The sequence below is a fragment of the Sus scrofa genome, chromosome 2 (genome assembly GCF_054392235.1).
Source record: "Sus scrofa isolate SSC_HxYL_T2T_F1_AM1 chromosome 2, Sscrofa_HxYL_maternal_Yorkshire_Landrace_v2.0, whole genome shotgun sequence".
Taxonomy (NCBI): domain Eukaryota; kingdom Metazoa; phylum Chordata; class Mammalia; order Artiodactyla; family Suidae; genus Sus; species Sus scrofa.
Genome location: NC_139384.1, coordinates 111,910,825 through 111,938,427, shown reverse-complemented (window position 1 = coordinate 111,938,427; position 27,603 = coordinate 111,910,825). Strand labels below are relative to the sequence as shown.

General features: G+C 35.5%; 3 protein-coding genes across 52 annotated transcripts in view; 1 reads left to right on the top strand and 2 right to left on the bottom strand.

Annotated features, from left to right (window-relative positions):
• MCTP1 (multiple C2 and transmembrane domain containing 1) overlaps positions 1-9,376 on the top strand; it is a 537,796-nt gene extending 528,420 nt beyond the window's left edge. For all 42 annotated transcript variants that reach the window (XR_014838295.1, XR_014838291.1, XR_014838294.1 and 39 more), the window contains 2 exons: positions 5,811-5,908; positions 7,366-9,376. Coding sequence is in view for 29 of the 42 variants with exons in the window: in XM_021084540.2 (XP_020940199.2) it covers positions 5,811-5,908; positions 7,366-7,437 (170 nt within the window). In the remaining 13 variants the exon portion in view is untranslated. The remainder of the gene's footprint in view (positions 1-5,810; positions 5,909-7,365) is intronic.
• LOC110259425 (uncharacterized) lies at positions 528-18,651 on the bottom strand. Of its 2 annotated transcripts, XM_085014079.1 has the most exons (7): positions 17,139-18,651; positions 16,678-16,734; positions 13,262-13,397; positions 10,994-11,049; positions 6,978-7,047; positions 6,629-6,699; positions 528-2,963 (listed from the first exon to the last, which is right to left on the bottom strand). In XM_085014079.1, the coding sequence occupies exons 4-7, from the start codon at positions 11,002-11,004 to the stop codon at positions 2,729-2,731; spliced, it is 387 nt and encodes a 128-aa protein (XP_084870205.1). In that variant the 5' UTR covers positions 11,005-11,049; positions 13,262-13,397; positions 16,678-16,734; positions 17,139-18,651; the 3' UTR covers positions 528-2,728. The 2 variants fall into 2 exon arrangements, 1 of the variants encoding a protein (XP_084870205.1); XR_014838357.1 differs by lacking the exons at positions 10,994-11,049; positions 13,262-13,397; positions 16,678-16,734; positions 17,139-18,651 and adding an exon at positions 4,718-4,902 and having other exon boundaries at positions 6,978-7,458.
• Positions 18,652-18,695: 44 nt separating this feature from the next.
• The window catches only part of SLF1 (SMC5-SMC6 complex localization factor 1), an 84,097-nt gene continuing 75,189 nt past the window's right edge, over positions 18,696-27,603 (bottom strand). For 5 of the 8 annotated variants that reach the window (XM_021085385.2, XM_021085384.2, XM_085014034.1 and 2 more), the window contains 6 exons: positions 26,822-26,967; positions 25,691-25,854; positions 24,786-24,919; positions 22,789-22,881; positions 22,199-22,381; positions 18,696-19,663 (listed from right to left, as the gene is read on the bottom strand). In XM_021085385.2, the coding sequence (XP_020941044.1) occupies positions 19,185-19,663; positions 22,199-22,381; positions 22,789-22,881; positions 24,786-24,919; positions 25,691-25,854; positions 26,822-26,967 (1,199 nt within the window). In that variant the 3' untranslated portion in view covers positions 18,696-19,184. The remainder of the gene's footprint in view (positions 19,664-22,198; positions 22,382-22,788; positions 22,882-24,785; positions 24,920-25,690; positions 25,855-26,821; positions 26,968-27,603) is intronic. The other 3 variants (XR_014838286.1, XR_014838288.1, XR_014838287.1) reach the window with 1 other exon arrangement.

Below are 27,603 nucleotides of genomic sequence, written 5' to 3'. Positions count from 1 at the left end.
CCCTAGCCTGGGAACTTCCAAATGCCGTGGGTGTGACCCAAAAAAAGATTCTCTCCTTGTCCTTAATGTTTCACATTTTAATTATATGTCTTATTGTGGGGTCTCTCTGGGTCTCTCTTACTGGGAACTCCATGTAAGTTCTTGGATCTAGAGGTCTGTTCCTTTCCTCAGACTAGCGAAGTTTTCAGCCATTCTTTCTTTTTGTCTTTCTTTTTTGGCTGCCCTGCAGCCTATGGAGCTCTAATGCTAGGGATCACATCCAAGCCATAGTTGTGACCTAAGCTGCAGCTGCAGCAATGCTGGATCCTTAACACACTGTGCTAGGCCAGGGATCGGACCTGTGGCCCAGAGTTCCCAAGATGCCATTGATCCCATTGTGCTACAGTGGGAACTCCAGCCATTATTTCTTCAAGTACATTTTCTGCTTTTTTCTCTCTTTCTTCTCCTCCTGGGACTCCCTATGATGCAAATGTTAATATGCTTGATGTTGTCTCACTGAGTCCCTTAAGCCATCTTCCTTTTCATTCTTTTTTTCTTTTCTGCTGTTCTGATTTTCACTGCCTGGTCTTTGAGTTCACTAATCCTTTCTTCTTCTTCATCTAGCCTGCTCTTAAATCCCTCTACTGTATTTTTCAGTTCCATCATTTTACTCTTCAGCTCTTTGTTTACCATTTAGCACTTTCTTACATATTCTCTTTGTTGGAGTTCTCACCATGTTCATCCATATTCTCCTGAGTTTGGTAAGCACATCAATGACCCTGACCTTGAACTCCTTATCAGGTAAATAACATTTCTGTCTCATTAAGTTTTTTTTTCCCCCCTGAGGTTTATCTTATTCTTTCATTTGGAAAATTTTCCTCATTTTGCTTGAATCTCTTTTGGTTTCTATGCATTAGAGGAAAACAGCCACCTCTCCCAGTCTTAAAGCAGTTGTCTTGAGTAGCAGAGGAATCTCATCATTCAACCTTGCCCTAGCTCTTAGTTGTCTCTCACACTTTTGTGGTTGTCCATGCAACCTATTTCATTTTGAATAGCTCTCAGTAGTTGAAGGTGTGCCAAGACCTGTCAGTGTCCCAAACAAGAGTATCTCAGTAAGCACCTAGATTCAGTCTAATTGAAAGTCAGCCCCTTAGATATCAGCTTTTAAAATATGTGAATATATATATAGTCCTGTGGGACTGCAAGTGTAAATCCAGCTGGTAACCAGAAACAGGTTATCTAGAGGCACCCCTTGGTGACAGTCACAAAAATCAGAGCTTTGGATGAGTGTGTAAGCTCCTTTCTGAGATGCTGATGAGCTGTGGTGAGGCAGAGGGAGAGAGCAAAAATAGCATCCCCTGGCCTATGTTTCCTGAGCCTGCCAAGAACTGTCTCTTGATTGTTACAGCCCTATGGGTCCCAGGAACACCAGCTACCCTGGCCTCCAGAGTCAGGCAGACAAGGGGCATTCCCAGTTTTGGGAAGCATCAAACCATGAGGCACTATTCATGTGTAACACCTCCCCTCTGAGGTGTCTGGAAAGGTTTACAGTCAGCCCTTAGATGTGTGTTTGATTAGAAGCCTGTCCCTCAGGCTGCAGGCATGATAAGCTTATCAGCCTATTTCACAGAGAGACTAAGATCCTTAGTCTGTTACTTCTTGTTGTGCCCCAAAGGTGGTAGCTGTTTAAGAACTCCTTCTCCATTGGTTACAGTTCTATAGGACTTGAAAACCTAAGCCCCTCTGGCCACATGAACTAGGCAATGTAGAGGTGTTTTCTAACAGCAGGTGCAAAAATTGGGACACGAGTCAATGGTATAAGCTCCATTCTGGGAGATACTGGCAATCTGGAGAAAGGTAGAGAGAGAGAGGAATGCAAAGATTACATCCTCCAGCCTCTGTTGGCCTCAGTTCTCTGAGAATACTTCCATAGGCTTCTGTAAGTATGCCAGGCCAGAATCCTGCCCCTCTGACCAAAACTTCTAGACCAGGAAATAGGCCTTTTTCTTGGAAAGACTAGGGATGTGTTTTAGTCTGTGATGTGTCCAGTGCCCTGGGAGCAGTAGTTTGCCAAGAACTATCTCTTCAAATGTTACAGCTCCATGGGACACAGGAACACAAGTCCCCTGGCCTCCAAAGCCAAGCAATCAAGGACTATCCTCTGGGTAGCAGCCACAAAAAGCAGGATACCAGACATGTGTAAAAGCTCCCCTCCAGTAGATACTAGTGCTCTGGAGTGCAGTACAGGGAGGGCACAAAAATGGGACCCACCAGCTTCCATCCCTGGAGAGAGTCCCAACAGGCCTCTGCCTCTCCAGCTCACATTTTAAGATTAGTAAATAAATTTTCTTCCTGTAAAACCTGGACACTTTTCAAACAGCTGCTTTCTGTGCTGGGCCCTGGGGCAAGTCAGTGTTCAAGAGCCCTTTAATAGCCATTTTCTATTCACTGTAGCTCTTGGGGTCTCATGCGTGCAAACCAGGTGGTTTTCAAAGCCAGATGTATTGGAGGCTCATCTCTCAGGTGCAGGTCTTAAAGCTGAGGTGCCTTATGTGGCATACAAAATTTTGGCTCCTCAAAAAGCTCTGGGTTTGTGAGTTTCCTCCTGATGGTAGGTAGCTGTGCTGGGCCTGAGGTTTATAGCAAGGTTGTGTCTTGACATCTCCTTTCCACTTTGATGTAGCTTTTTTCTTATTTGATGTTGCTTTTTTCTTGTTTGCCCCATGTGAAGCAGTTCTTCAGCTAGTTTTCAGGTCTTTTTACCAAAAATTGTTCCATATGTAGCTGTAGAGTCAGTCTGTTCATGGGAAGCAGTGAATTCAGGATCTAAGTCACCATCTTGAACTGTCTCATAGACGTTAAAACCCGGGCACCATATGTGTATAAATGCTCCTTTTGTAGTTGTGTGCTCTGGAGTATAGCAGAGGAAGAGCATGAAGATGGTACCCACTGGTTGGAGCAAGGCAGCTGGGAAGAGATGGTGCCTGCCAGGACAAAAAAAAAAAAAAAAAAAAAAAGATGGTGACTTTTGTCCAGTCTCTGTCCCTGAAGAGCACCCAAGTGGAACCCTGAATATATGTCAAATCAGATGCCTTCCCCACATGACAGTGCTTGCAGACAAGCAAATGATCCTTTCTCACACAAAGTCTGATTGCCCCTGCCTGGATCAACTGTTTCTGTGCCTGGGGCCCTGGGGAGGGTGAGTCTGAGCATGCAAGTTGGTTTTCAAAGCTAGATGTTTTGAGACAAATAGGACAATAGAACAGAATTGAGAGCCCGAAAATAAACCCAAGCATATATGGTCAACTAATATTTGACAAGGGAGCCAAGAATTCTCAGTGAAAAAAGAGTCTTTTCAATAAATTATGCTGGAAAAACCACATATTCACATGTAAAAGAATGAAATGATCCCTATCTTACAACAATCACAAAAATTAACTTCAAGTGGATTGTAAAACTCCAAACCATGAGACTTCTAGAAGAAAACATTAAAAACAAAATAACATGGGTCTTGGTAATGATTTTTTGGAAATTTTACTTAAAGCCCAACCAACAAAATAAAAGACAAGTGAGACTGTATCAAACCAAAAAGCTTCTGCATAACAAAAGAAACCATCAACAAAGTGAAAACAAAGGGAAAGAATTGGAAAAATATTTGCAAATCATGTATCTGATAAGGGGTTAATACCAAAATATTTAAAGGACTTAATATATTAAAAATGGGCAAAGGACCTGAACAGATATTTTTCCAAAGAAGATACACAAATGGTCAACAGGTCCATGAAAAGTTGTTCAATACCACTAGTCACTGGAGAAAATGCAAATTAAAACCACAATAGTGCCTTGTGCCTGTTGGAATGGCCATCATCAAAAAGACAACAGATTAAAAAAAAAAAAGACAATAGATAAATGCTGGCATGGATACAGAGAAAAGGGAAGGAACCCTTGTACACTTTGGTGGGAATGTAAATTGGTACAGCCATTATAGAATACACATATATATACATTTTAAGGCATCTCCATACTGTTTTCTGTTTACATACATGTAAAACTACGATATGATCTAGCCATTATACTTCAGGGGAATATATCCAAGGGAAATAAAAAGACTAGTCTCCAAAGATATCTGTACTGCCGTGTTCACAGCAGCATTTTTTACAGTAATAACCAAGACATGGGAAACAATCTAAGTGTCCATTGATGAATAAATGGATAAAGAAATGGTATACAAAGAAATATTGTTCAGTCATAAAAAACAAGGAAATCCTGCCATTTGGGACAACATGAATGGACATTGAAGGCATTATTCTAAGCAAAATAAGTCAGAGAAAGACAAATACTGGATGATTTTACTTACATGTAGAATTGAAACCAAAACCAAAAATACCCCCCACCAAGCCCAAACAGCAAACTGAGGAAAGAGAGAAAAAAACTTTTATCTTTAAGAGAGGATGGATGTTAATTAAACTTGCTGTGGTAATCATTTCAGTATATGTGCATATGAAATCATCATGCTCTATACCTTAAACTTATACAGTGATGTATGTCAATTATCTCTAAAATAAAAGAAGAAAAGCTTGATGTTTTGGGGGCTCATCTCTCAAGTGCACTTCTTAAGAGCGGGGGATGCCTGATGTGGGATTCAAATCCTCACTCCTCAGAGAGAAACTCCTCCCAACTGTGGGTTGCCAGGTTGGAGGTGGGGTTTATGGTGAAATTGTGTCCCTGCTTCTCCTACCTGCTTCCATGTGGGCCTTCTCTCATTCACCTGAGTGTAGACATAAGTCAGCCAGTTTCAAGGTTTTTCTCAGAGGTACTTGTTCCATATGTAGCTATAGATGCCGTGTGTTGGTGGGAAGAGATGGGTCTAGGATCCTTACACATTGCCACCCTCAAAACATTTTTTTTAAGTGGTGGTAAACCCTTTATAATTGAAGGTTATTTTGGAAGAGAAAACAACAGGTTATGTATCTTCTACACATTTAAATTATAAATTATAATTATTAAATTATAAAAAATATTTAGTTTGCATTATAGCAACACTTTCCCACCACCACCAAAAAGAAAAAAAAAAAAAAGTTTATCTTTTGAAAAGGGGGAACCCATAAGTCATATATATTTCTTGCCTTAAAGACAATCCTGGAGTTCCCGTCGTGGCGCAGTGGTTAACGAATCCGACTAGGAACCATGAGGTTGCGGGTTTGGTCCCTGCCCTTGCTCAGTGGGTTAAGGCTCTGGCGTTGCCGTGAGCTGTGGTGTAGGTTGCAGACGCGGCTGGGATCCCGCGTTGCTATGGCTCTGGTGTAGGCCGGAGGCTACAGTTCCGATTCGACCCCTAGCCTGGGAACCTCCATATGCCGCAGGAGCGGCCCAAAGAAATAGCAAAAAGACAAAAAAAAAAAAAAATCCCAATCCAAAATATAGGGAGATACACAGTGCTCATAGATGGAACACAACAGCAAAGATTCTAAGAATTGTAATACTGAGGGGAAAAGCAAGACAGGTTATTGCTCATTCTTGCCTTGTGTCTTTTGTTTCCCAAAAAGAAAATTTTTCCTGCTGGGAAGAAGCCACTGAAGTACAAAGAGAAAAACAGAGCAGCCATTGAATTGGGATGGAGAAAGGAAGAGGACAAAGGAAGGACGGAAAGAAGGGAAGAGGGAGGAAGGGAAGGAGAGAGGGAGAAACCTAGGTTTATTTGTTCATTCAGTCACAGCTGAAGTCAAGGCACCTTAATCTGGATCTTCAAATCACTACAACGCTTTTGCCAGAAATGTTGCCTAATTCCAGATTTTGGCGATTTCAATAATGTTCATCTATCACTCTTTCAGGTATCAATAAATTTACAAAAAAGCTTCGGAGTCCATATGCAATTGATAACAATGAACTACTTGACTTCCTTTCCAGAGTCCCTTCAGATGTGCAAGTGGTATGTAGGTTTCATTATTATCACTACAGGCACACCTCATTTTACCTTGCTTTGCTTTTTTGCGCTTCACAGATAATTTTGTTTTTTTACAAATTGAAGTTTCATGGCAATCTTTCATCAAGCAAGTATATTGGTGCCATTTTTCCAAAAGCATTTACTCACTCTGTGTCTCTGTGTCACAGATTGGTAATTCTTGAAACATTTCAAACTTTTTCATTATTATTATATTTGTTATAGTGGTCTGTGATCATTGATGCTTCGATGTCACTGTTGTAAAAAGAGTAAGACTCGCTGAAGCTCTGAGGTTGTTAGCACTTTTTAGCAGTAAAGCACTTTTTAAGGTATTTATTGCTTTTTTAGACACAATGCTGTTGCACCCTTAATAGACTACATACAGTATACCATAAACAGAACTTTTATATGCACTGAGAAACCAAAATAATCATGTGACTTGCTTTATTGCAATATTTGCTTTATTGTGGTGGTCTGGAAATGAACCTGCCATATCTCTAAGGAATGCCTGTGTCATTTTAACCTAGTGTGGCATTGGGTTTTAAGTTTTATATTCATTTAATTTTGAAGGCTTTAGAAGAGCCAGGTAAAGTTAATAAAGGCTGTGGCAGATTTTTCCATTTGGGAATTTAGCTCAGTTCGGGTATTATCCAAGAGGAACTTACAGAGAAGATGGGGGAATGAGAGGAGGTTGCATAAAGAACCTACCGGTGTGTCAGGGGCACCGTCCTCCTCCAATGGAGGCCCAGCTGGAGTTTGTGAAGGGAAGTCACCACTACCTGCAGGGAGGAATTAGGAATGTTAGGTGATGAAAGCAAACTGTGCCAGCAGACATTTGAGAGAAAAACACTTCTTTGAATAATCTGCATGAATTGAGTTTTCAAGATGTCTAGGGATCAATGAAGAGGGGAAGAATAACTGATTTTTGAAGACTGGGGCACATCTCAATCCTTTCAAATCCTTTAATTAATGCCATTGATCATTAAATATTTTCAGAGCGAAATGAGAATTTTTTTTTTTTTTTAATCAAACTCTTGAAGCGGGGTTGCAGCAATACCTTGTTCCTTTGTTTCAGTAGAGTTTTTGACTTGGTATCAGACGTGAGAGTAGGTGGATGGAGATGAAACCTGTATTAAGCGCACAATAAATTGCAAAGAATAATCATTCAGTCCTTCCAACTAGATGGAGATGGTTCTGCTTTTAATGTGAAGACCTCAGCCTGTTACCAAAGTTCACATCAGCGCTCTCATGTAGTTTCTGGCAGGATTTCCCTTGACTCTTGCTCTATCATTCTATTGTTTTCTGCATCCCAGCTGCAGATCTCATCCGACTTCCCGAGCAAGCACTTTCTTTTCCCCCAAGCAAATCTCTCATGCCTTTGCTTTTCCTTCCTTTGCCAGAAAGTGGCCACCTGACCAGTCTTTCTCTGAACTCTGTTTAAACAGGTGCAATACCAAGAACTGAAACCAGATCCTTCTCATAGCCCATGTAAAAGGAAGAAAAACAATCTTGGCTAGCCAGCTCCCAGCACTGAGCATCTGTTTGGGAAGATAAAAGAAAAAGCCTTCAGCCTCAGCAGCATTTCCTTTCTTTCTGTTTTGTTTTGTTTTAAATTTGTCTTTTTATCATGATTGCGAGAATCTGTAAATAGTGTACAAAGGTATATGTCTTTGAAAATTTACTTCCACTGTACAGAACCAATTTGATAAAGGTTTAGCTCTAGCTATGTGAAAGCCTTGTTAGCTGTGGATAATAATATAACACATTGGAACAACAAATGTAAGATTGGTAAAGTTGGGAGATACATACTTCTCTAATTACAAATGGAAGAACTAGAATCTTAGATTAAATGCTCAGCTGTGCTCTGATTAAATCTACATAAAATGTAAATGTCAATTTGATTTAAAATTTTTTTATGTGACTACTTTTCTTTCTGAAAAATAATCCATTACAGTTTCGTATGTTTTATACATTTCAGTAGGGAGGGTGGATCTCAGAACCTGAATAATGGAACAGAGATGCATTTCAACTTAACATAGATTCATTCAGATCTGTCATTAATTCCTGTGCACATTATTTAGATATGACTAGGCTGATTTTAAGCTAATGAGTGAAGGTATATTCACCTCCTTAAGAGAATCTTCCACACACTGAAATTCCACAAAGACAATTTCCAAACCTTCTATCATTCCATCTAAAACCTTAAAATCTCTACTGGACTACACAAAAATACTGCCAGGTTTATAAATGGTTGCCTATACGAATTTTTATACCTACCACTATTAATTTGTACCGAGTTAGCAATTAGCAACCCTATACCGTTGTCAAAAATACTAGCAGATTAAATCTACATTGCTTTTGGTGTCAGATTATGCCTCTGTGCATCTAAAAATATTTAATACTCATGTGTTCTCACAGAAAAAAAATGTACCTTTCTCATTAGAATACTAAAATGCTTTAGTGCATATTATGATTTCTGTTATTAGCGTGAATTTTGATGTAGAGGAGAATGCAGTGTGCTAAGTAATATGCCAGTGTTTTGCTACATTCATTTGTAGAAAAAATCATCCTTGAAAATATGAATGCATGAAAACCTATTTTGTAAAATAAACTGCTCATGGGGAAGGGGAGTTTGCCTTTAATAATGTTTCACTACTTACCATAGAATCTCTACTTAAAAATTGCATTCCCAAGACTCTCATGTAGTTTTTGTACCTTACTTCCTGGTATATCAAGGGAGATATACCTCTAGAGAGAGAGAGAGAGAGAAATAATTTGGTGAGCATGTCTTACTTCCCTGACTCAGTAGGGCATTAAGCTTGGTTGAAATTGCTGCAGACAATGTTTTGCATTACTTTATTAATAGACTGGGATAGGGTTAAGGGGTTGTGCTGGAAAAATGTAAAAAAGCCAGAAGTGAGAAATATGTATTTCACTCTAAAGGAAAATTCTTTAAAAATAAATTTAATCTCATCAAAGTTGATTTTTAAAGTATTTTTATTTTAAAGCTATTTGTTGTTAAATACTATTTCTTATGATAGAACTATTTTGATCTGTTTATACACTATGCTTGAAAGAATGTCAATTAAATTCCCTTTCTTCAGAAAGGCTTTGACCTCAGTATGCTCTATTTAGCTCATCATGTTTATAATGACATGCTTACATCTGCATACCATCATTGTTGCTAAGAGTTAATATTCCATGAAGTTGTTGTTACTACACAAAGTTTACTAATGAGATAATTTGAAATAACTTTGGGTTATACCTTTTATGAGATTTATGTTTTGTGCTGACAGTGTCTTCTTAACTGTCTACAAGTCTGGTATACCTAGTGGATAGTAAGCATTAACACATGACTAATTTCTGTTTGTTTCATTCTATCAAATTTCAGATGTTTAGTTCAGTGGTAATGTTGACTGTTCACTGCATTAAAAGCATCATCTTTTCTAAGTATAATCAGTACTTTTTTTTTTGGTGGTGGTTGAGAGAAATGATGGAAGATTGTATGCATAGTCTCATATAAATGACACTTCACTTAAACTCAGGTTTGGTTTGGGGAAAAAAAAAAGTCTTTCCCTTAAAACTTGACTGTTGTATAGAACTCAATACCTTTGGAGGGATGAGTATCCAGTGACAAACTCAGACGTATGAACTAACTACCTTGAGACATCAAAGTGATATTCAAAGGAATCTTCTTTTAGGAACTACTTCATTCAGACTAAAAACAAGAGACTGTGACTAATAAACTTTTAACCATTTTTTCTTTCTCTTATGAAAGCACAAGGATGCCTTTTGAAAGCTGCTTAACCTGATTTAGTTTTGAGAGACTCGTAAACATTTAAAAACTTTAAGCTACCTTAAAAGATCAAAAGTCACTGACACCTATCTGGGCTGCTAAGTATAGTACTCACATGAACTATTACATATATTCCTCAGTATCTTTTAGTGAATGAATTCATTGACAGTCTGATCATCCAAACTATTATTGCCACTAATTGTGATAACTCATAAGAAATACATATTTAAAATTTTCCATTTATAGAAAGAATATGGTACTTCTTATTCATTTTGGTACTGTTCAACAGTCTCAGATTGATAGATGCTGTCAGGATTCCAAATTAATTTTGAACCACTCTATGTACTTGGATAATGTGAAAGATTCTTTAAGTGACTTTATTTCGTAATGTATTTATTGAGTGAGTACCAACTATGACTTGCCCTGTCATAGGCAATGGTCAAAAACCAGTAATGGTATATTAAAATAAAACTGGAGCTAAAGTATAAGCAAGAGAAAATTTTAACTGATACGTTTCTGAAAGTATCTTTAATGGGATTTTTTGTCATTTAAAATGAAGAAAAACTTAGTAATAAGCTCTCTTATACAGAGACCATAGAAAATTTTCATTCCATTTTGATCTTAATATCCAAATATCTTTAATGCTGAGAGTAGTCTACTTTTGTATTAACAAGCCTTATTCAGATATTTTTAATTTCTATTTATACACTTGTTAAATATACCCTAATGTTTATTTTTGAATTTTTTGTTTTTTCTTTTTCTTCTTTTTAGTGCCACACTCATGGCATTGGAGGTTCCCAGGCTAGGGGTTGAATCGGAGCTATAGCTGTTGGCCTACGCCACAGCCACAGCAAAGCGGGATCCTGGCCGTTTCTGCAACCTACACTACAGCTCACAAGCTGGATCCTTAACCCACTGAACAAGGCCAGGGATCGAACCTGTGTCCTTGTGGATACTAGTGAGGTTCGTTAACCACTAAGCCACGATGGGAACTCCTAGTTTTGAATTTTTTACTCAGCATTAAAATCGCAAAATATAAAAGGCAGATACTTATCCAGAAATATAAGAGAGCCACCATTGTAATTCTTGGAAAAGCCCCAGATATTAATTAAGTTAATGCTTAAATTCTGGGGCTTTAAATGTCAAGCGTGAGTGAGTGTGTGTGTGTACAGATACCTGGTCATTTGTTTGATTAGAGTTTCTAGAATCAGCCTTTTCTAATGGGTTGGTCAAATATGAATTAAAACCACATAAAAAATAATGTAATGAATACTTACAGTAGTGTCATTTCTTTGGATTATAATTCTCCTTCCAGGATGACTGGTGTAACTCACTGCAAGAAAAAACATAGAAATCCTTTTAGTCAGTCTTCTGCCTCAGTTTCTACATTTGTACAGTGACAGCCACATCATAAGATTTATTCCAGCTCTCTGAGATTTAAGAAATATCAAGAAAAATTTCTCATCATGTAAGAATACTATGCAGATGAAAACCATTAAATATCCAGAGTGGTCGCATGCTGTAGAAATTAACAACACTGTGAAGGATCTTCTGGAATTTAATGATTCTATCTGTGTTTTTTCCAAAGGCATCTAGGGAGGGGGTGGCAAATAATCAAATATGTAATTGGATTCAAAGGAATATCAATTTATTGGGCTCTTCATTCACATTCTGAAAAACATAAAGTGTTCTATAGCATTCACAAGCAGTATTTTTGTAGATAGGTACCTTAGGCATCTGATGGTTATGTCTCCAAATGTCACTGAAAAATTATGACTCCATTTAAAAAAAAAAAAAAGATAACAAAATGGCACTGCTTTTCTCCTCTACTCAATTAACACTGCTACTAGGAGTTCCCTTTGTGGCTCTGTAGTAAACGAACCTAAGATCCATGAGGATGAGGGTTTGATCCCTGGCCTTACTCAGTGGGTTAAGGATCTGGTGTTGCTCTGAGCAGTGGTGCAGGTCCCAGATGTGCCTGGGATCCCGTGTTGCTGTGGCCAGCACTGCAGCTGCAGCTCCGATTCCACCTGGGAACCTCCACATGCTGTGGGTGTGGCCTAAAAAGACACAAAACAAAACAGTGCTACTAGATTAAGCACGAAGTTCTATCTGTATTAAGGAAAACAGAAATAAGTAGCTATGCCAAAGTTTTTTCATTTTGTAGCAAAAATAAAATCGCAATAATATTCTCCCCTGCTATAGATTCTTCAGTGGTCTTTCAAATGAGAAAAGGAATGACCAACCTGAGTCAATGAGAGAATCACAAAGCATCTCCCATTTTCTCAGGATAAATGCAACTGGAGACCTGACTAAAAAGACCTTGCTGTTACTAGTAAAGGAAGATGGTAACATAGGCTCAGTTTCACATTCTGGTCAAAGGCAAACTTCAAAATGACAGGAGTTAACTTGAGGCAGTTTATTTTGCCAGAGTTCAAATAATGTATTGGGGAAATGCTAACTGCATAAGGAAAGGTGCACACCTAGCCCCAACCACTGTTAACTGTCTCTTAATCACTGCAGACAAATCTGAGACAAAAGGAGTCATTACAGAGACATCCAGAATGCAGAAGAGAAGTGAGGGGAAGGAAATGTCAATCGATAACTGTCCCAAATTCAGAGATCTTCTTTAAATAATAAGCTACTCAGCAAACTGGAAACCTTTCTAAACTAGATCATTCTAGATCATTCCCACAAAACATTCTTCCTTTGTACAGTAGGATTATAATAATTACAAGTCTAAATCTGTGTGCAACTTGTAATACTGAAATCGTGGGAGATAATTTATCAATGTCAAGAACGTATAACTTCTCTAATCTTACAATACTCCTACCCTTGTCCTGGAACTCTTACAAACTTCAGGTTTCGTAAATGCAAAGGCCTAGCAAACCACAGCAAGATCTCTGAAGTAGATGGAAACCTAACCGGTACTATATATGTTTGAAGTAGTTTTGTTGTTGTTATTGTTGTTGTTTTTATGGCCACACCCACAGCATATGGAAGTTCTGGGCCAGAGACTGAATCTCTGAGCTATAGCTGTGGCAACCCTAGATCTTTTAACCCACTGTCCCACAGGGGGAGCTTCTGAAGAACTAGTTTTAAAATGCATCAGTGTGTTGTTCTGTTTTTGTTTGTTTGAAATTGCTGAACATTACTTTTTAAAATTCCTTGTTGGATAAAAAAAGCATTTTCAAATATAACAGAAAAAAAACTGGGGGGGGGGCAATATCACAAAACATCCAGCATTAGATAATTTAACCAAGAATCAGGCACTCTCTCATAGGGTGGGTTCCCAGATGTGCAACATCCATTCTTGTGGTACTATGATGCTAATACAAAACACAACATTACTTGGGTCTCTCATGACTGTGACAACTCTTGACATGCAGGTGAGAAATCTCCCAAAACAGTGTTGTGGTAAGTCTCCTGTGTACCGTAGTTATGATATAGGTATCCAATATATTTACATAAAACAACTGTTAAAGTATTATATTTTTCAATTTTACTACTTAAAACAGTAACTTACAAGAAGCCATTTTCCTCACCTTCACAGAAGAGGTGCAAAATATGCTCTGGACAGCAGTGGCAAGACATTTTTGCTCAGAGTTCTCTCAATAGAAACTGACTGCTTGCATATGAATTAATGTTAAAAATAAAATTAGAAGGGAATTCTTTCCAAGTCTGTAATAATAAAAGAAAACACTTCTCAATCACACAGTTAGTAAACTCCCTTTAAAGGATTTTAAGGTATAGCCTTTAATAAATATAGCTATCATTTAATCTTAACAGTTTCTCCCTGCTTTTTGGTGTTGAATCTGAAAAAAAAAAAAAATCAGAACAAGTAATTCTTCAGGTCCCATAAAAGCTTCTAAAATCAGAAAAAGCTGATAGTGAAGATAAGATATTGTGACTCCACACAGTATCTGCATTAGGTTTAATCTTTAGCAACTTAAGAATCCTACTAAGGAGTAATGACCCCACCCAACAGGGTAAGGCACAGATTTGAAGGGGTTTAAAGAGAAAACAGAAGAAATATATTAGTAAAACAATAAGACTGATTCACTCTCAAAGGAAGGGCATATAGTGCAACTGTATTGTTTGAAATATGCACTAGATAGTAGGCTTAATTACATCCCACCTTGAAGGAAACGGCTTATTTTTAAAATGCACTTTATGTTTTAAAAATCCATCAGATGCCAGTTTACTTTAGAAAAATTTCAAGACTGATTCGTACTTATATTAGGAGCATTACTTTAAAAAATAAATTGGCTACTGGTATTACAAACAAATATAAATCAAGTTAGAAAAACTTGAAGTCAAAAAGAACTACTCAAAATTCTATCACAAATGCAACCACCATTAGCAATGTATTTGCTTACAAACTTTTCCCCTCTGTAATTTCATTTAGAGAAAATAATTTCTGACATTTAAAGAGTTTCCATTTTTTAAAAAGTACTAAAATTAGTCAAGAAAAAAGGTATCAAGGGACCCAATTCAACCACTTTTTTATAAATGGCTTTCAACCTGTGGAATATGGAAGTTTCTGAGTCAAAGACTGAATCTGAGCTGCAGCTGCAAACTGCACTGCAACTGAAGCACCCCAGATCCTTTAGCTGATTGTGCCAGGCTGGGAATATAACCCACATCTCCACAGAGACCTGAGCCACTGCAGTCAGATTCTTAACCCACTGGCCCACAGCAGGAACTCCTACCCTCTTTAAATCACTGATTCCTAACGATTTTCCCCCCATCCCTTTGCCCAGTTTTTATCTTTCCAATTCAGCTTTTAAGTTTTCATGGAAAGATCTTTAAAATGCCTATTTTAATATTAAATTTCACTTATTGCTCTGTAATTTTGTTTCTATATTGTAAAAGAGAAATGATGCAAAGTAGAAAAATGCATCTTTAGGATGAAGTCAGATAACCATGATATATATTCCTTAAAACAAAAGCCTATTATAAATCAAACCACTCTGGTCATTATAAAAATTTATCAGTGTCATGACATAAACCATGGCTGACCTAACCTTTAAGTTGAGAAGTACTGACAACAAACTAAATTCTTTTTGTCTGTCACCACTTTAAGATTAATGATTTTTTCAACATGACTATTTTATTTGAGACAGAAGAATGGAAAATCATTGGAAATTTTAGTTCATTGGCTATTAAGATAAATGATGGTATAATAGGTGTAAATTCAAAGTTGGATTCCCGACTTTCAGTTCAGTGCAGCTTACCTGCTGGAAGTGCTAAACACATTTTTAAAAACTTCCATTCTTTGGTAGAAATAAGCCATACATTCCAATGTAGTCATTCTCTATTAATGTTTAACACACATTTTACATTAATATTCATTTGATCCAGTTTAGATAGATACTTTTGAAAGGAAGGGGATTAGATTCACAAAATCTGAATTCAACTGTCTGAAAAGATTTGGGGACCACAATAAAAAGAAAGACAAAAATTTGGAGACAGCTACTTAGATGCTTGATTAAGGAAATTTCTTTTCTTGGTCTATATTAAGGGCAATATTACATATTACAAATTAAATATACAAAATATATGCTTATTATATTAGGGGAATTTTTTTTATAATAATTGGCCACTGATTACTTTGTTGATTTAATACTGTTGGATTTTAATTCAGCTAGTAGTTAAAAAACCCAGAGAAAAGTTCACTGTGTTTGTTTTAAAAAAGAAAAAAAAGATCCAACAGTACAAAAATAGTATTATAAAGAACCAGTCACTTGTGTCTAGTGCTTAGAAAATATTTTGTATATGAAATGTACAAAATATAATTTTGCTTACAATGAAAAAGTAATACTTAGAAAATTCCTGATAAAATGCTAATCATTTGGACTGGTGATTGGTAAATATTATTAATAGCCTCTTTGAAAATAATAGAAAGTTTTCTCTCCCTCTAGCAATTCACATAAATTCATGAGTCTAAGAAACAATGTTGCTTGGTACTTTCATCAAGTAGGAAGCAGGAATTAAATATATTTTGGATCATCTCAAAGATTAGCATTTACTTGAGAGAAAACAAATTTTTTAGATAATTTTTTTAAAATGTCTGTCGATGTTAAAACTACCTTGTTTCTTCTGAAAATGTCTTTTAGTGTGATTTGTAGTCCCTTAGAAGACATTTGCTTAGAACCTAATAAAACCATACCATAAGCTTTTCCAAATAATCTATAGACCAATAGTCTCTAATTCTGTTTCAGAGCACATAACTACCAAAGTATATCATCCTACCACAATTCATTTTAATCTACAAGGTGAATTTTTTGATAACATACTTTTTAACAAGATAGTAACAACCCCATGTCTTCAGTTTTGACATCACTAGGCATAGAGAGCATAATTCCAATAATGCCATCACTGACCTTTCTAACTCAATCCACATTTGTTATAAAAACAATTATCATTCTGAATTTTGCAAGTTCCACGTCAGCAAGAGATATGATTGGTGTGGAAGCTACGTGATAAATGCCTGAGGGAAGTAGTGCCTCATGTCACTCAAAGATGACCCCTTCCTACTGATTAAGGAGCAACAATGACAGGCTCTTATCAAGTTCATCACTTAACTGGAAAGGTGTGTAAATGCATATGGATTGCACATTTCACCAATGATTTTTTCACGTAAAGGTATTAATTTAACATTCTATAGCATAACAAACAAAAATGGTAACCATTTCCTGGTGTTTAAAGTATCCTAGCATTAATGCATTTGTGTTTATCTACGAATGAGTACTGGGATTCACTAAGATTGTAAAAGCACATACCACATTCTATTCACCCTAAAATAAAACTAAAATCATACTGATCAAAGGATTAAACCATCAGCCTCTTGTAATATCACATTTGAAAACTAAAACACCAACGACTACTGTAAATTTTAGAAACACCAAAATTGAAATTTTTTTCAACAGCCTATACATTAGACAATAAAGCTACTTACCTTCTCAGACTGTAAGCTTTTCCTCTTTTATCATAGTCCGTCTGTCAAGCGTATTACCTGGTACATAGCAGTCGTTCAATAAATAAATTTGAAACACTGATAATTTAGCATTTGATTTATATGAGGATAAATGTTTTTCTGGTCATCTTGAAGTTAATGAAATGACAGAAAATGTATATACTTGGACCACTTTATTATACATAGGGAAATTAAGAAGTAATAAGTCAGAAAACTTTCAGAGATCCTTCCTAAAAAATCTGCCAGTAAACATTCTAAAATCTTTATTCCAAATATTTGTGAGGATTGTGTATTAGGAAAGCTGAATCTTAAGAGTTTAGAAATCTCCACCCAAGCATTATTTACATTGCAATCATTGTAATAAGGACTTTTATAGCCCCCCCTTTTTTAAACAACTCCAATGAAATCTGATATGAAATCAGATATGAAATCTGATAGAGTACCATGAAGAACAGCATCATTCAGTCTTCTCTTCAGCCGCTAGAACTTTGAGATGTCTACAAAAAGGCAGTCCTCAGAAAGTCTTAGAATTTTATTAAAATTTCTTTGTCCTCTATATCTAAGGCAAATTTGAGGGAATTACTATGTTTTCTAAAATAAGATATAAGGGAGTTCTCTTTGTGGCTCGGTGGTTAATGAACCTGACTAGCATCCATGAGGATGTGGGTTTGATCCCTGGCCTCACTCAGGGGGTTAAGGATCTGGTGTTGCCATTAACTGTGCTGTAGGTCACAGATGCAGCCTGGATCTGGTATCACTGTGGCTGTGGTATAGGCCAGCGGCTACAGCTCTGATTCAACCCTTAGCCTGGTAACCTCCATATCCATGGGTATGGACCTTAAAAGACAAAAAAAAAAAAAAAAAAAAAGACAGAGAGAATTGTATCATGTCCATTTTAAGGCTTAACTAGAAATAACTAAGATTTCTTGTAGTATGTGTAAAAAAATAACCGATTTAAAAATGTAGGAAAGTAGGTCGCAGACATGGCTTGGATCCCTTGATGCTGTGCATGTGGCATAGGCTGGCAATTGTAGCTCTGACTAGACCCCCAGGCCTGGGAACTTCCACATGCTGCAGGTATAGCCCTAAAAATCACACACACACACACACACACACACACACACACACACACACAAAGAGGAAAAATACTTGATTTTTAATCAGAGCTAATAAACTAATGTAGCAGTTTTTTGTTAAGATTATAAACCCAGTAGTAAGACTCTCACCATTTGTATCCTGCTGAAAGATCTATTTCCAAAATAAAACTAAAGTGTGCTTTCTTTAGCAGATGAACTGCTGTGAAATCATCACTTTAGTTACATAAAACTTAAATGGAAATTCTAATGTTTCTTTTTCAGCTTTATGACAATGTAACTTATTTCCACTAGTGAAGCAACTCCAATTTCAAAAGTAGTTATTATCCACATCCTTTCTTTTATTTTACTATAAATTGCTATTAGGAAAATTGCAAATTGAAATGTTACTACTATGTAAATTCACACTGTACAGTGAGATTTTAGATGATCTCAAATCCTTTACTTTGTTGCCATTTAAACATTTATAATTTAATATTTAATAAAATTTATTAAGAAACAGTGTTTTTACTTATACAACAATGGTTACACAGAGTAAAAATATACTTTGTACAGGAACTGTTAAAATAAAATAGATGAAGGGATCAAATTATCAAACTTTACACATTTACTGAATTTAAAAACCAAAAGATTGGAGTTCCCATCATGGTGCAGTGGTTAATGAATCCGACTAGGAACCATGAGGTTGCGGGTTCGATCCCTGCCCTTGCTCAGTGGGTTAACGATCTGGCGTTGCTGTGAACTGTGGTGTGGGTGGCAGATGCGGCTCGGATCCCGCATTGCTGTGGCTCTGGTGTAGGCCGGCGTCTACAGCTCCGATTGGACCCCTAGCCTGGAAACCTCCATATGCCACGGGAGCGGCTCAAGAAAAGGCAAAAAGACACACACACAAAAACAACCAAAAGATTACTGTGAATTGTGAAATGTTTATTTTAGAAACACATAAAACTAAAATGCATACTTTATTCCAACAGCCTACAGAGAATGAAACAGGAAGCTACATGTTTATAAGTGCACATTTGCATTAGTATTCTTGCCATGATTGTAAGACCCAGAACACCTAGAATAGAGGACATTACATTTCGATTTGAAAAAATATTTAAAAGTTTTTACATGTACAATATAAATAAATAATATCACTTTTAAAACAAACAAAAAGATCAATAAAAGCGTATACCAAACAAAACTATTTTTTACTATTGAGTCCAATTCTATGCACTGGATAAAGAAGCCTATACTAGTTTTGGATAAGTTAAGTGCTTTTCAATTAGCAAGGATGCAAATTCTGTCAATAAATAGATAAAATTATTATTTGTTAATAAACTAGGAAGTCCACAATAAATGACAAAGCAAGCTGAGCAGGTTCAGAAGGCTGACCCACATTTTTTGGCATCATCATGAAAACTCTGTGACTGACCGACACATCATTTCCAATGTCACCAATAAGGCCTCAGTGTGTACTCCAGGGCATGTTTTTAAATTCTCAGGCAGTTCCTTAAGAATATTTGGGAGCTTCTGCAATGTCTTTGTATTTCTAGCATAAAGATCCAGTAACCAGTCAGTATGAGCACTAGGGGTTTCCTTATAATTCTGACAAGCCATAAGAAGCTCATTTAGATGAGTCAGTCCTTTGAAAGCTAAGAAGAACTCTGAAGACAAATCAAAAATTGAACAAAAATTCAGTAACATCCTACTAAGTAAAAATGAGCCAAATTCAAGTTGCTGGTGGTAAAAATGTTTCTCTGCTTGTGCGTGAAAGTTCTCCACGGTATCTTCTATTTTTGTAATAGCAAATAGCTCTTCCTTGATTTGGGATGATACATAATCCAAGGGTAATTCCCCCTTGGAGTTCCTCTGTTGTAAAAGCACTGGGCCTATGAAAATGAAAATGCAAAATGTTAAGAGTAAAACATTTTTATTTTGGCAGCTCAACAGTCATTTTCTCTCATTTCTCCCAAAGCATTCAAGGCTCAGTTTACAGTCATATTTTCTATTAATTCATACTGACATAATTAACTGGCTATATATATATACTAACTGCCTAATACAGGTGCATTAAAAAAAATTCTAGTCAATTGCCTAATGAAATTTGCCTATAAGTACATGCCTTAGTTCAATAAACAATATATACGGTTATAAATGAAATTTTTTTTTTGATAAGCTCATCTTGGAATAATCAGTGCTTCTGGAAGAAATTAACAAAATACATTTATCTTAAATTATGTATAAAAGTCTTAAAGATATTTCATAACAGCACCAAGAGGAAAAAGTACTGTCCCCCTTCCATTGTTAAGAGGTGATGGCAGCAGTGCAAACTGCAAAATCTTGCCCAAAGTTTTTCATTATCCTTGCTTATGTTCAATTTTTACTACAAGTAACTGAATCACAAAAAATAAACATTAACTGCTCTTAGTGAGACTTAGATTTCACCCATCTATGCTAGCTAAACCCATCTAACTACCTACATACAAAGTAGTGAAGATAAGAGTTTATCCCCTGGGTAGTAAAAGATAATATGGGAGGGGCAAACAACAACTCAGTATTTGGTCACAGAGCAAAGTACAAGAGTATTCTGTACCTGTGCCAGTCAAATCCTGTAATTATTTATATACTCTGCCAAGGAAATGTTATAAGGAATATAAGTTTTAGTATTAGCAGACACAATCAGAAGATTCTGCTACATAACACAGATCACACTGTCAGAGAGAGTAGAGATTATAGCTGCTAAAACTCTTACATGATCAACCTGATCAGGCATATGTAGTGGCCTACATACAAAATGTATTTAATATAAAAGACCAATCAGTAATGATAAATGATTAATGTAAAGTTTATAGAAAAAGACAGTACTAAATCAAAACTAGGTTTTTTTCATTATGTTGATATTTCAAAAAAAATGTTTCAAGTTACTCCTGTTTAAAATATACAACAAATTATGAAGACAAGATACCACAAGTAAACAAAGGTTTTAGAAACATAAGTAAATTATTTAAATTAATGCTCTCAAGATGTAGTTTCTGCAATGACAGTGTCAAATTATTTGATGGGTCCAAACCCAGATCATAACTCAGAGAAAGATAAGCTGTATGATTGCCAAAGGACCTTGATAAATGCAAGTACAAGTAGATTTGCTCTTAGAACAAGGAACTCATCAATTTACTATATTTCACCAAGGGTCTTAAAAAATTTCACACCGGTTAGTATAATGCCTTCTTATGAAGATTTGGACTTCATACAATCACAGATTTTATCATTTAGACCACTTGAAGCAAGGTCAAATACTGGCTTGGAATGTCAGATACAGAGTTGTAGGAAAATAGAATATTTAGGAGACAGAACAGTATGGTTCTGTAAACATGTAATACTAAAAAAATATTACAAGAACTAAAAAATATATTGATTATGAAATGGTGTCAGTAAGAAAGACACACTAAGGCCTTTAGGGGGCAGGAGAAGACTATAAATAACCAAACATGTTAAACTACCATACACAGTCTTTCTTAGATAAATAAATGATAGCAAAAAGTCCTCTGAAGAAAACACACTGTTTATTTACTTGCAGAACCAAATAGCTTTATTTGAGAAAAAATAATTTAAAATTTCAAGTTAAAATTAGTACAAATAAATTATACAAATCTTTATTTCTACATTATAAGCTAGTCATCAGTTCTCCTTTGTTTTTCCTTTTAAAATATAAATCTGTTTTGAATATTTTGATATAATATTTATATTTTCAGTTCAGATATATAAAAAGCATCACTGAGTTTGGGGGTGGAGGGGTTCTGAAAGCAGAGATCAGATTGGAAAGCAAGAGAAATAAGCGGTAGATGAATATTAAGCTCAAGTTTCTTCCATCACAAAACCCCTGCACAACCATTTGGAAATCCTCCTACTTAATTGACTACAAAATGTGAATGAAAAAAAAGATATTCTAAGATATCTTTTTCTGTAGTCTGTAAAGAAATGACTCATTAAAAAATAACTGAGTTAGCAGTTATATACAGGAAATGAAACAAGGCTGAAAAATCCAAGTATTCACAATCGAACATTAACATCACTTTATTTATAAGCTTTCAGAAATGGCTGGTTTACAGACATTATGCAATTTAAGTAAAAGGATTAATATTAAAAACTAACACACCCAATTCAAAATACATTCTCCTAATAAACCTAAATAGGCTTAGTAACACAATAAATAAATAAATACCTATTATGAAAAGGCTTTTTTTTTAATCCTTAGTAATAAAAGGTGCTTATGTTCTAAGAGACTTTTCATCTTTACTTTTTCATTAACATGTAATAAAGGCATCTTTCGTTAGAGATCTTAAAATGTAAGATGCCTTCTACCTCAGAGATTCATCGAAAAAGTGGATAATTTATCATAACACGTTTAGCATAAATGCACTCACCCCCATGCTGGAGTAGCAGCTTGCCAATTTCTACATGTCCGTTTGACAGTGCATCATGCAAAGGAGTCACCCCATCCACTTGAGTGAGCAGATCTACCTCTGGACAACGTTGCAAAATTTCCTGGACACACACTGTGTTGCCATAGTTACAAGCTTCATGCAAAGGCGTCCAGCCAGCATTGTCTAAATTAGAAATCAAGGCAAATTTTAAAACAGCAAAAGTAGGACTTTTTAGTAGTGAAGTACTGATATTCTACTTTATCAGTGTAACTTTCTAAGTGCCTCATATACAAATAGAATGCTTTGATAAAAATGACTAGGGTATAGGTCATATTTCTAACTGTAAGAAAAACAAAGTAAAAACAATTTAAAAATACTGATATTGAGATCTGATCAAAATATAGACACCAAAAAATGGTTCTGCACTATTAAAAATAATATACAATGATTTTATTGGTTTTGCTACTAGCAATATTTTAAAGATATGTCACGTAAATATACTTAAATGATTTTTCTTAATGTTGGCATTAAACTATTTAATATTATAAATATTAAGATACTGGCTTAGACCACAAAGATTGAGAACTTACCTTTAACATTGATGTCTATTCCTGGCATAGAAAGAAGAAGAATCAATTTCTCCACTTGGTTATTTATGCAAGCTCTATGGAGGGCTGTTTCTCCTGCCATAAAAAATTAATAGATTATTCCAGAGAAGACAAGATACCAACTAAAGAAAATAATCAAAGGGCATGAACTAGGAGATCTGGCCCCATGCCAGAAAATTATTTATTGAGTCTTCCTTTTAACTGGTTTAAACATTTCTCACATTTAAAAAAAGAGGGGGTTAGAGAACCCCACCAATCTGTAGGGCTTCTTCATTCTATCAGCAATTCAGCAATGAAATTCTACTGCAGAAGGTTTAACACAGGCATTGTCTCCCCCTAGTTCAAGGTTTAAAGCTTCAATCCTGCTATAAAACCCCTAAATGATCAGAGAACACCAAAAATACTGGGTTTTGCAGCAATAAAAGTTTAGAGTGCAATTGCCCTCTCTTAAATTTATTCATGAACCTACGTTAAATGTATGGCTCTTTTTTATACAGCATTTATAGCTTAATTCAAATGAATGTTTCTGGCTAAGCACGAGTGCCTCTACACACTCAAGTGTAATTCAGAACTTCAAATCCATTAACAGATGGTTTGCTGCTTCTCAATAGGCTGTCTGGCTTGGCTGCAGCAGCACAGAGAAGGAGAAATGGGGGAAGCTTAATATAAACACACACACACACACACACACACACACACACACGAAAAAATTTCCTAGTACCACTTAAAGCTGAACAAGAGCAACAAATAGAATGGCAAAGTCTTTTCTAGGAGGGGTGCAATTTGTGTCTGCTGCCAAAAATTGTCCATATTCATCTCTGCCATAACCAAATTAATAAGATGTATGTGATAATTTGATGTAAAAAAAAACCTGACGGCTTAAAAAAAAAAATACTGAATCAAACTCTTTCTTGCTATAAAATGCTAAGTAGCACATCTTTCAAGTGTTGAGTTTTAAAAATTATCTCTAACTTCCACCAAAACATTTCTTTTACGATCACTGAAAAGATTGTAAAGTTTTCCTCTCCTGTTTCTCAATTCTCTGCCCCCTTCCAAGTTCCTTCTGCTGTTCTGCAGCCTAAAGTCATTCATATTCCTTTTACTTTCTGACACAATAAACAAAGAAAAGGGGCCCTGTTTAGTGAAATTAATATCTGATTTCTCATTTAACATATTTTCATATTTTGAGCCAAATAGGCAGTTATTCTGAGTTTGTAATATGCTATTATGAACTTATGTTGAAAGATTATAAAAGCTTGGTGTCATAATGGTAATATTTGTATTAAAAATGCAATAGAGCTCTTGAACAAGAGACTTAACAATTTACTTAGGCCATATATAGACTCTTGGAAGGTAATTTATAATTTTGAGTTAAGAGGTACCTAAGTAAAAGAAGTGCCAGAGTGAATTATTACAACGCTATTCTTGTTACTCCATCCCTTTAGGTACTTAGGTTCCAGTATAGTTAGAACCAAAAGCCAAACACATTTCATAGTCTGGGCTCAATGCCTGGAAGAAAAGAGTCCATATGCCTAACACAGCTATGTAACATAGCCTACTTCTCATTCTTTGTTCACAAAACGTCTAGGACTGAAAGAGATGAAGACTGAATTATACTTTCAAATCACAAGACACTGATCCTAAGCAGCACAGGTTGAGGTGGAATAGAAAAGTAAGGCAGGCAAGTCTGGAGTGAGCTCAACATGAGCTAAACAATGTTTAATATTTGAAGAGGCAGGTAAAGAAAAAAAAGGAAGGAATATTCTATTACACTGGGTATTAACAATTACTTTTTTTTTTTTTTTTTTTTTTGGTAGAAACGGCAGTTCAAAAACATAATATGCTCTCCAGGAAGGTACTTCCTGGACTTAGTCCAGTATTTTAAGTTCAAGCATTCATCAGGGCCAGTGTGTAAAACTTACAAATACTGACTACAACCACAAAAATTTCCTAGAATAATTTATTAATATTTGGAATACCTTTTAAATTAGTCTTGTGAAAATTTATCTTTGTAACTAAAGAGGGGCAATTCTCCTTGGAACATGACAATTCTCCTTCTGACTTCTTTTTCAATCTTTTTAATGATGAGGAACATTTTGCAAGATTCAGCTCTCTGAAAAGAAAGACATAATGAAAGCATGTTTTTTACCAAGGCATGGCAGCACACACTGGATGGTGAAAATTTTAAAAAAATCTAGCCTTCTTTTAATTTAAACCCACTTAATTCATTCAAATCCTTACTGATTTCTATTTTAAATTTATTTCAACTATACAGAAACAAATTTTATCCTTTGACTTTCATTTTATTAACCTTGCACCACCAAATACCCACCAAAAAGTTTATGAATACTGAATGTCAGGTAAAGAAGAAGGAATTAAAGTAAACTGTATTTGGCAGAGAGATTAAAGCAAAATGCTGAGATCAAAATGCAGGCCCCTACTCTCCATTCTTATTTTTATATTCTAATCCTATTCTCGTCTTCCTAAAAACATTTCAGGTTTCCTGAATTTTATAAAGCTTACTTCTAGAAGAGATTTCTCACTTTAGGGAAGAAATTAGAACAATTCAGTGTATCTCACATGACCATGCATTCTGAAATCCCACCTTTACTATATATAAGTAGTAATTTAAATCACAGGGCAAAAAATGTGTGAAACAATAATTTGATGAACAGTTTTATTTTGGGGGGAAAAGATTTAATAGAGAAAAAGCATGTACCTTAAAGAAAGTGAAAAATGCTCATCATTTTTAGGTCTGAAAATGAGTTTTATGGTAGTCAGTATAACTCAGACATCACAGATAAACAAGATGTGTTCAAGAAATGTGTAAGAAAAAGAGCTGTACTTGAAAACAAAGCCTAGCTAGCGAATACGCATCACTCACGGTAACTCCGGCGGCCCTTCAACTTGTTTCTGTTTAGCACCATTCAGCATTATTAAGGCCCTCTGAGATTCAAAGCAAGGCCGCTGTCCTATTTTCTTCGGTATCTGCATCTTTCCAGTCCCACGCACACCAGTTTTCCCCAAAGCTGGCAAATAAGAATATACCTGTTGCAAAATAATATGATATCACTTTCTCAACTACAAAGACCTAGGAAGTGTTAAAAAGATATCACTTGATTCATTTCACCATTAAATTTAGTTATATATTCTTGCTTTCATCACTATGATGAAACCACTTATTTCACTTGAACATGCTAAAATACTAAGAAAGTTCTTAGTTCCACGTCATTAAGTCAACACGACATACGTAAGAAGAAAAATACCTTCTTGAAAATAATTACTTTTTTGAATTCAAATATGATACCATTTAGGTAAGTTCTTTTGATGAGTCTTATGCCCAACTTGTTATAGTTTATTTGCATATTTTTAATATTTATGGTTTATGTACAACTGGTATTTTGTCATTTCCATTTTGATAATGCCCTCCTTCAACAGAAAAAAATCTGGAATAAATCGAATAAGGAGTGCAAAAGTCATTAAATCCAAGAACTGCTGCAAACTACAACGCACTCAATCTGACCAATTATTAGCAAGCACATTTATCTTTTGTTGAAGAAAAGTGCTAGATATTAGATATCAATAATAGTAAAACATAGCCAAGATAAGATTGGAAAACCTTGGGTCAAATCAAGTTTATATGTGCATATATATATAGGATAAATGGAATAACTTTTGGCATCATTTGCAAATTTTGCTTTATAAGTATCATTAAATACTATGAGGAAGTTTTTGGATTGAGGCCTTTCCAAAATAATAGACTTACTTACATACTGTGGCAAGTGATAAAAAGATGCTTGTACAATTTTTCTGTTATCAATTCTTAATTACTCTCAATTACTTAAAATTTCCATTCACTAGTTATTCCATTTTGAGGTAGAAAACTACATGCTTTTACATATTTTTGAAAGATTTAAGATTGACATGCTCTATCCAATTATTAGAGTAAGAATATTTAAAAATTTATAAACATACTTCTTGGAAATTAAAAGAACTAGAATAGAGTAGTGCTTACCATTTTCTGCAGAGAGAGTGGCTCAGAAGAAATACTGATAGAACTCTGGAAACACAACTTTTTAAAGACTGCCTCTGCAACAAACATTTGAAGCCAGGAGGAAGAAAAGGAACAAATAAAAACCTCTAATTCCTGCGAAGAAAAGTCTGTAGAAAACAAGATAAGTAATACGGTTATTGCTACACCGTATAAAATTTCTTTCTATAAACTGATTTCCTCCAACGGACCTGATTCATTCTAATGATGAGTCCTACACAAGTAAGATTCACCCACATAATTTTAAACCACCAAAAATAGGTAATATTCCTATTTCTTATCTTTCATTAGAAATTTTTTATGGCACATGTTCTCACATTTGAAACAGTCATTACTGTTTATTATTTTAAATAAAGTTCTTGAAATTTTAAAATTATAACTATATCACATATATATACACATACACACACACACAAGTGGATAGCTGATATATGAACAGATAGATAGACATGGGTTTTTATCACTGTACTTTCCAATTAGACCTCTTCCTACCATAGGACTGTGCCTTCCTACAATAGGACTGTGCCTTCCTACAATAGGACTGTGCCTGTATTTTTTGGACATGTATGTGGTTATTAAACAGGCACACAAGTATTTAATTTGCACTGATTATTCTTGAGCCAATAGGAAGACAATTTTCCCTGACACGCATTCATGAGTTGTATCAATTCAGAAAAGAAAGGTAAAGAAGAGGGAAAAAGTAAGAAAAGAGAATGTAGGGGTTCCCATCGTGGCGCAATAGAAAC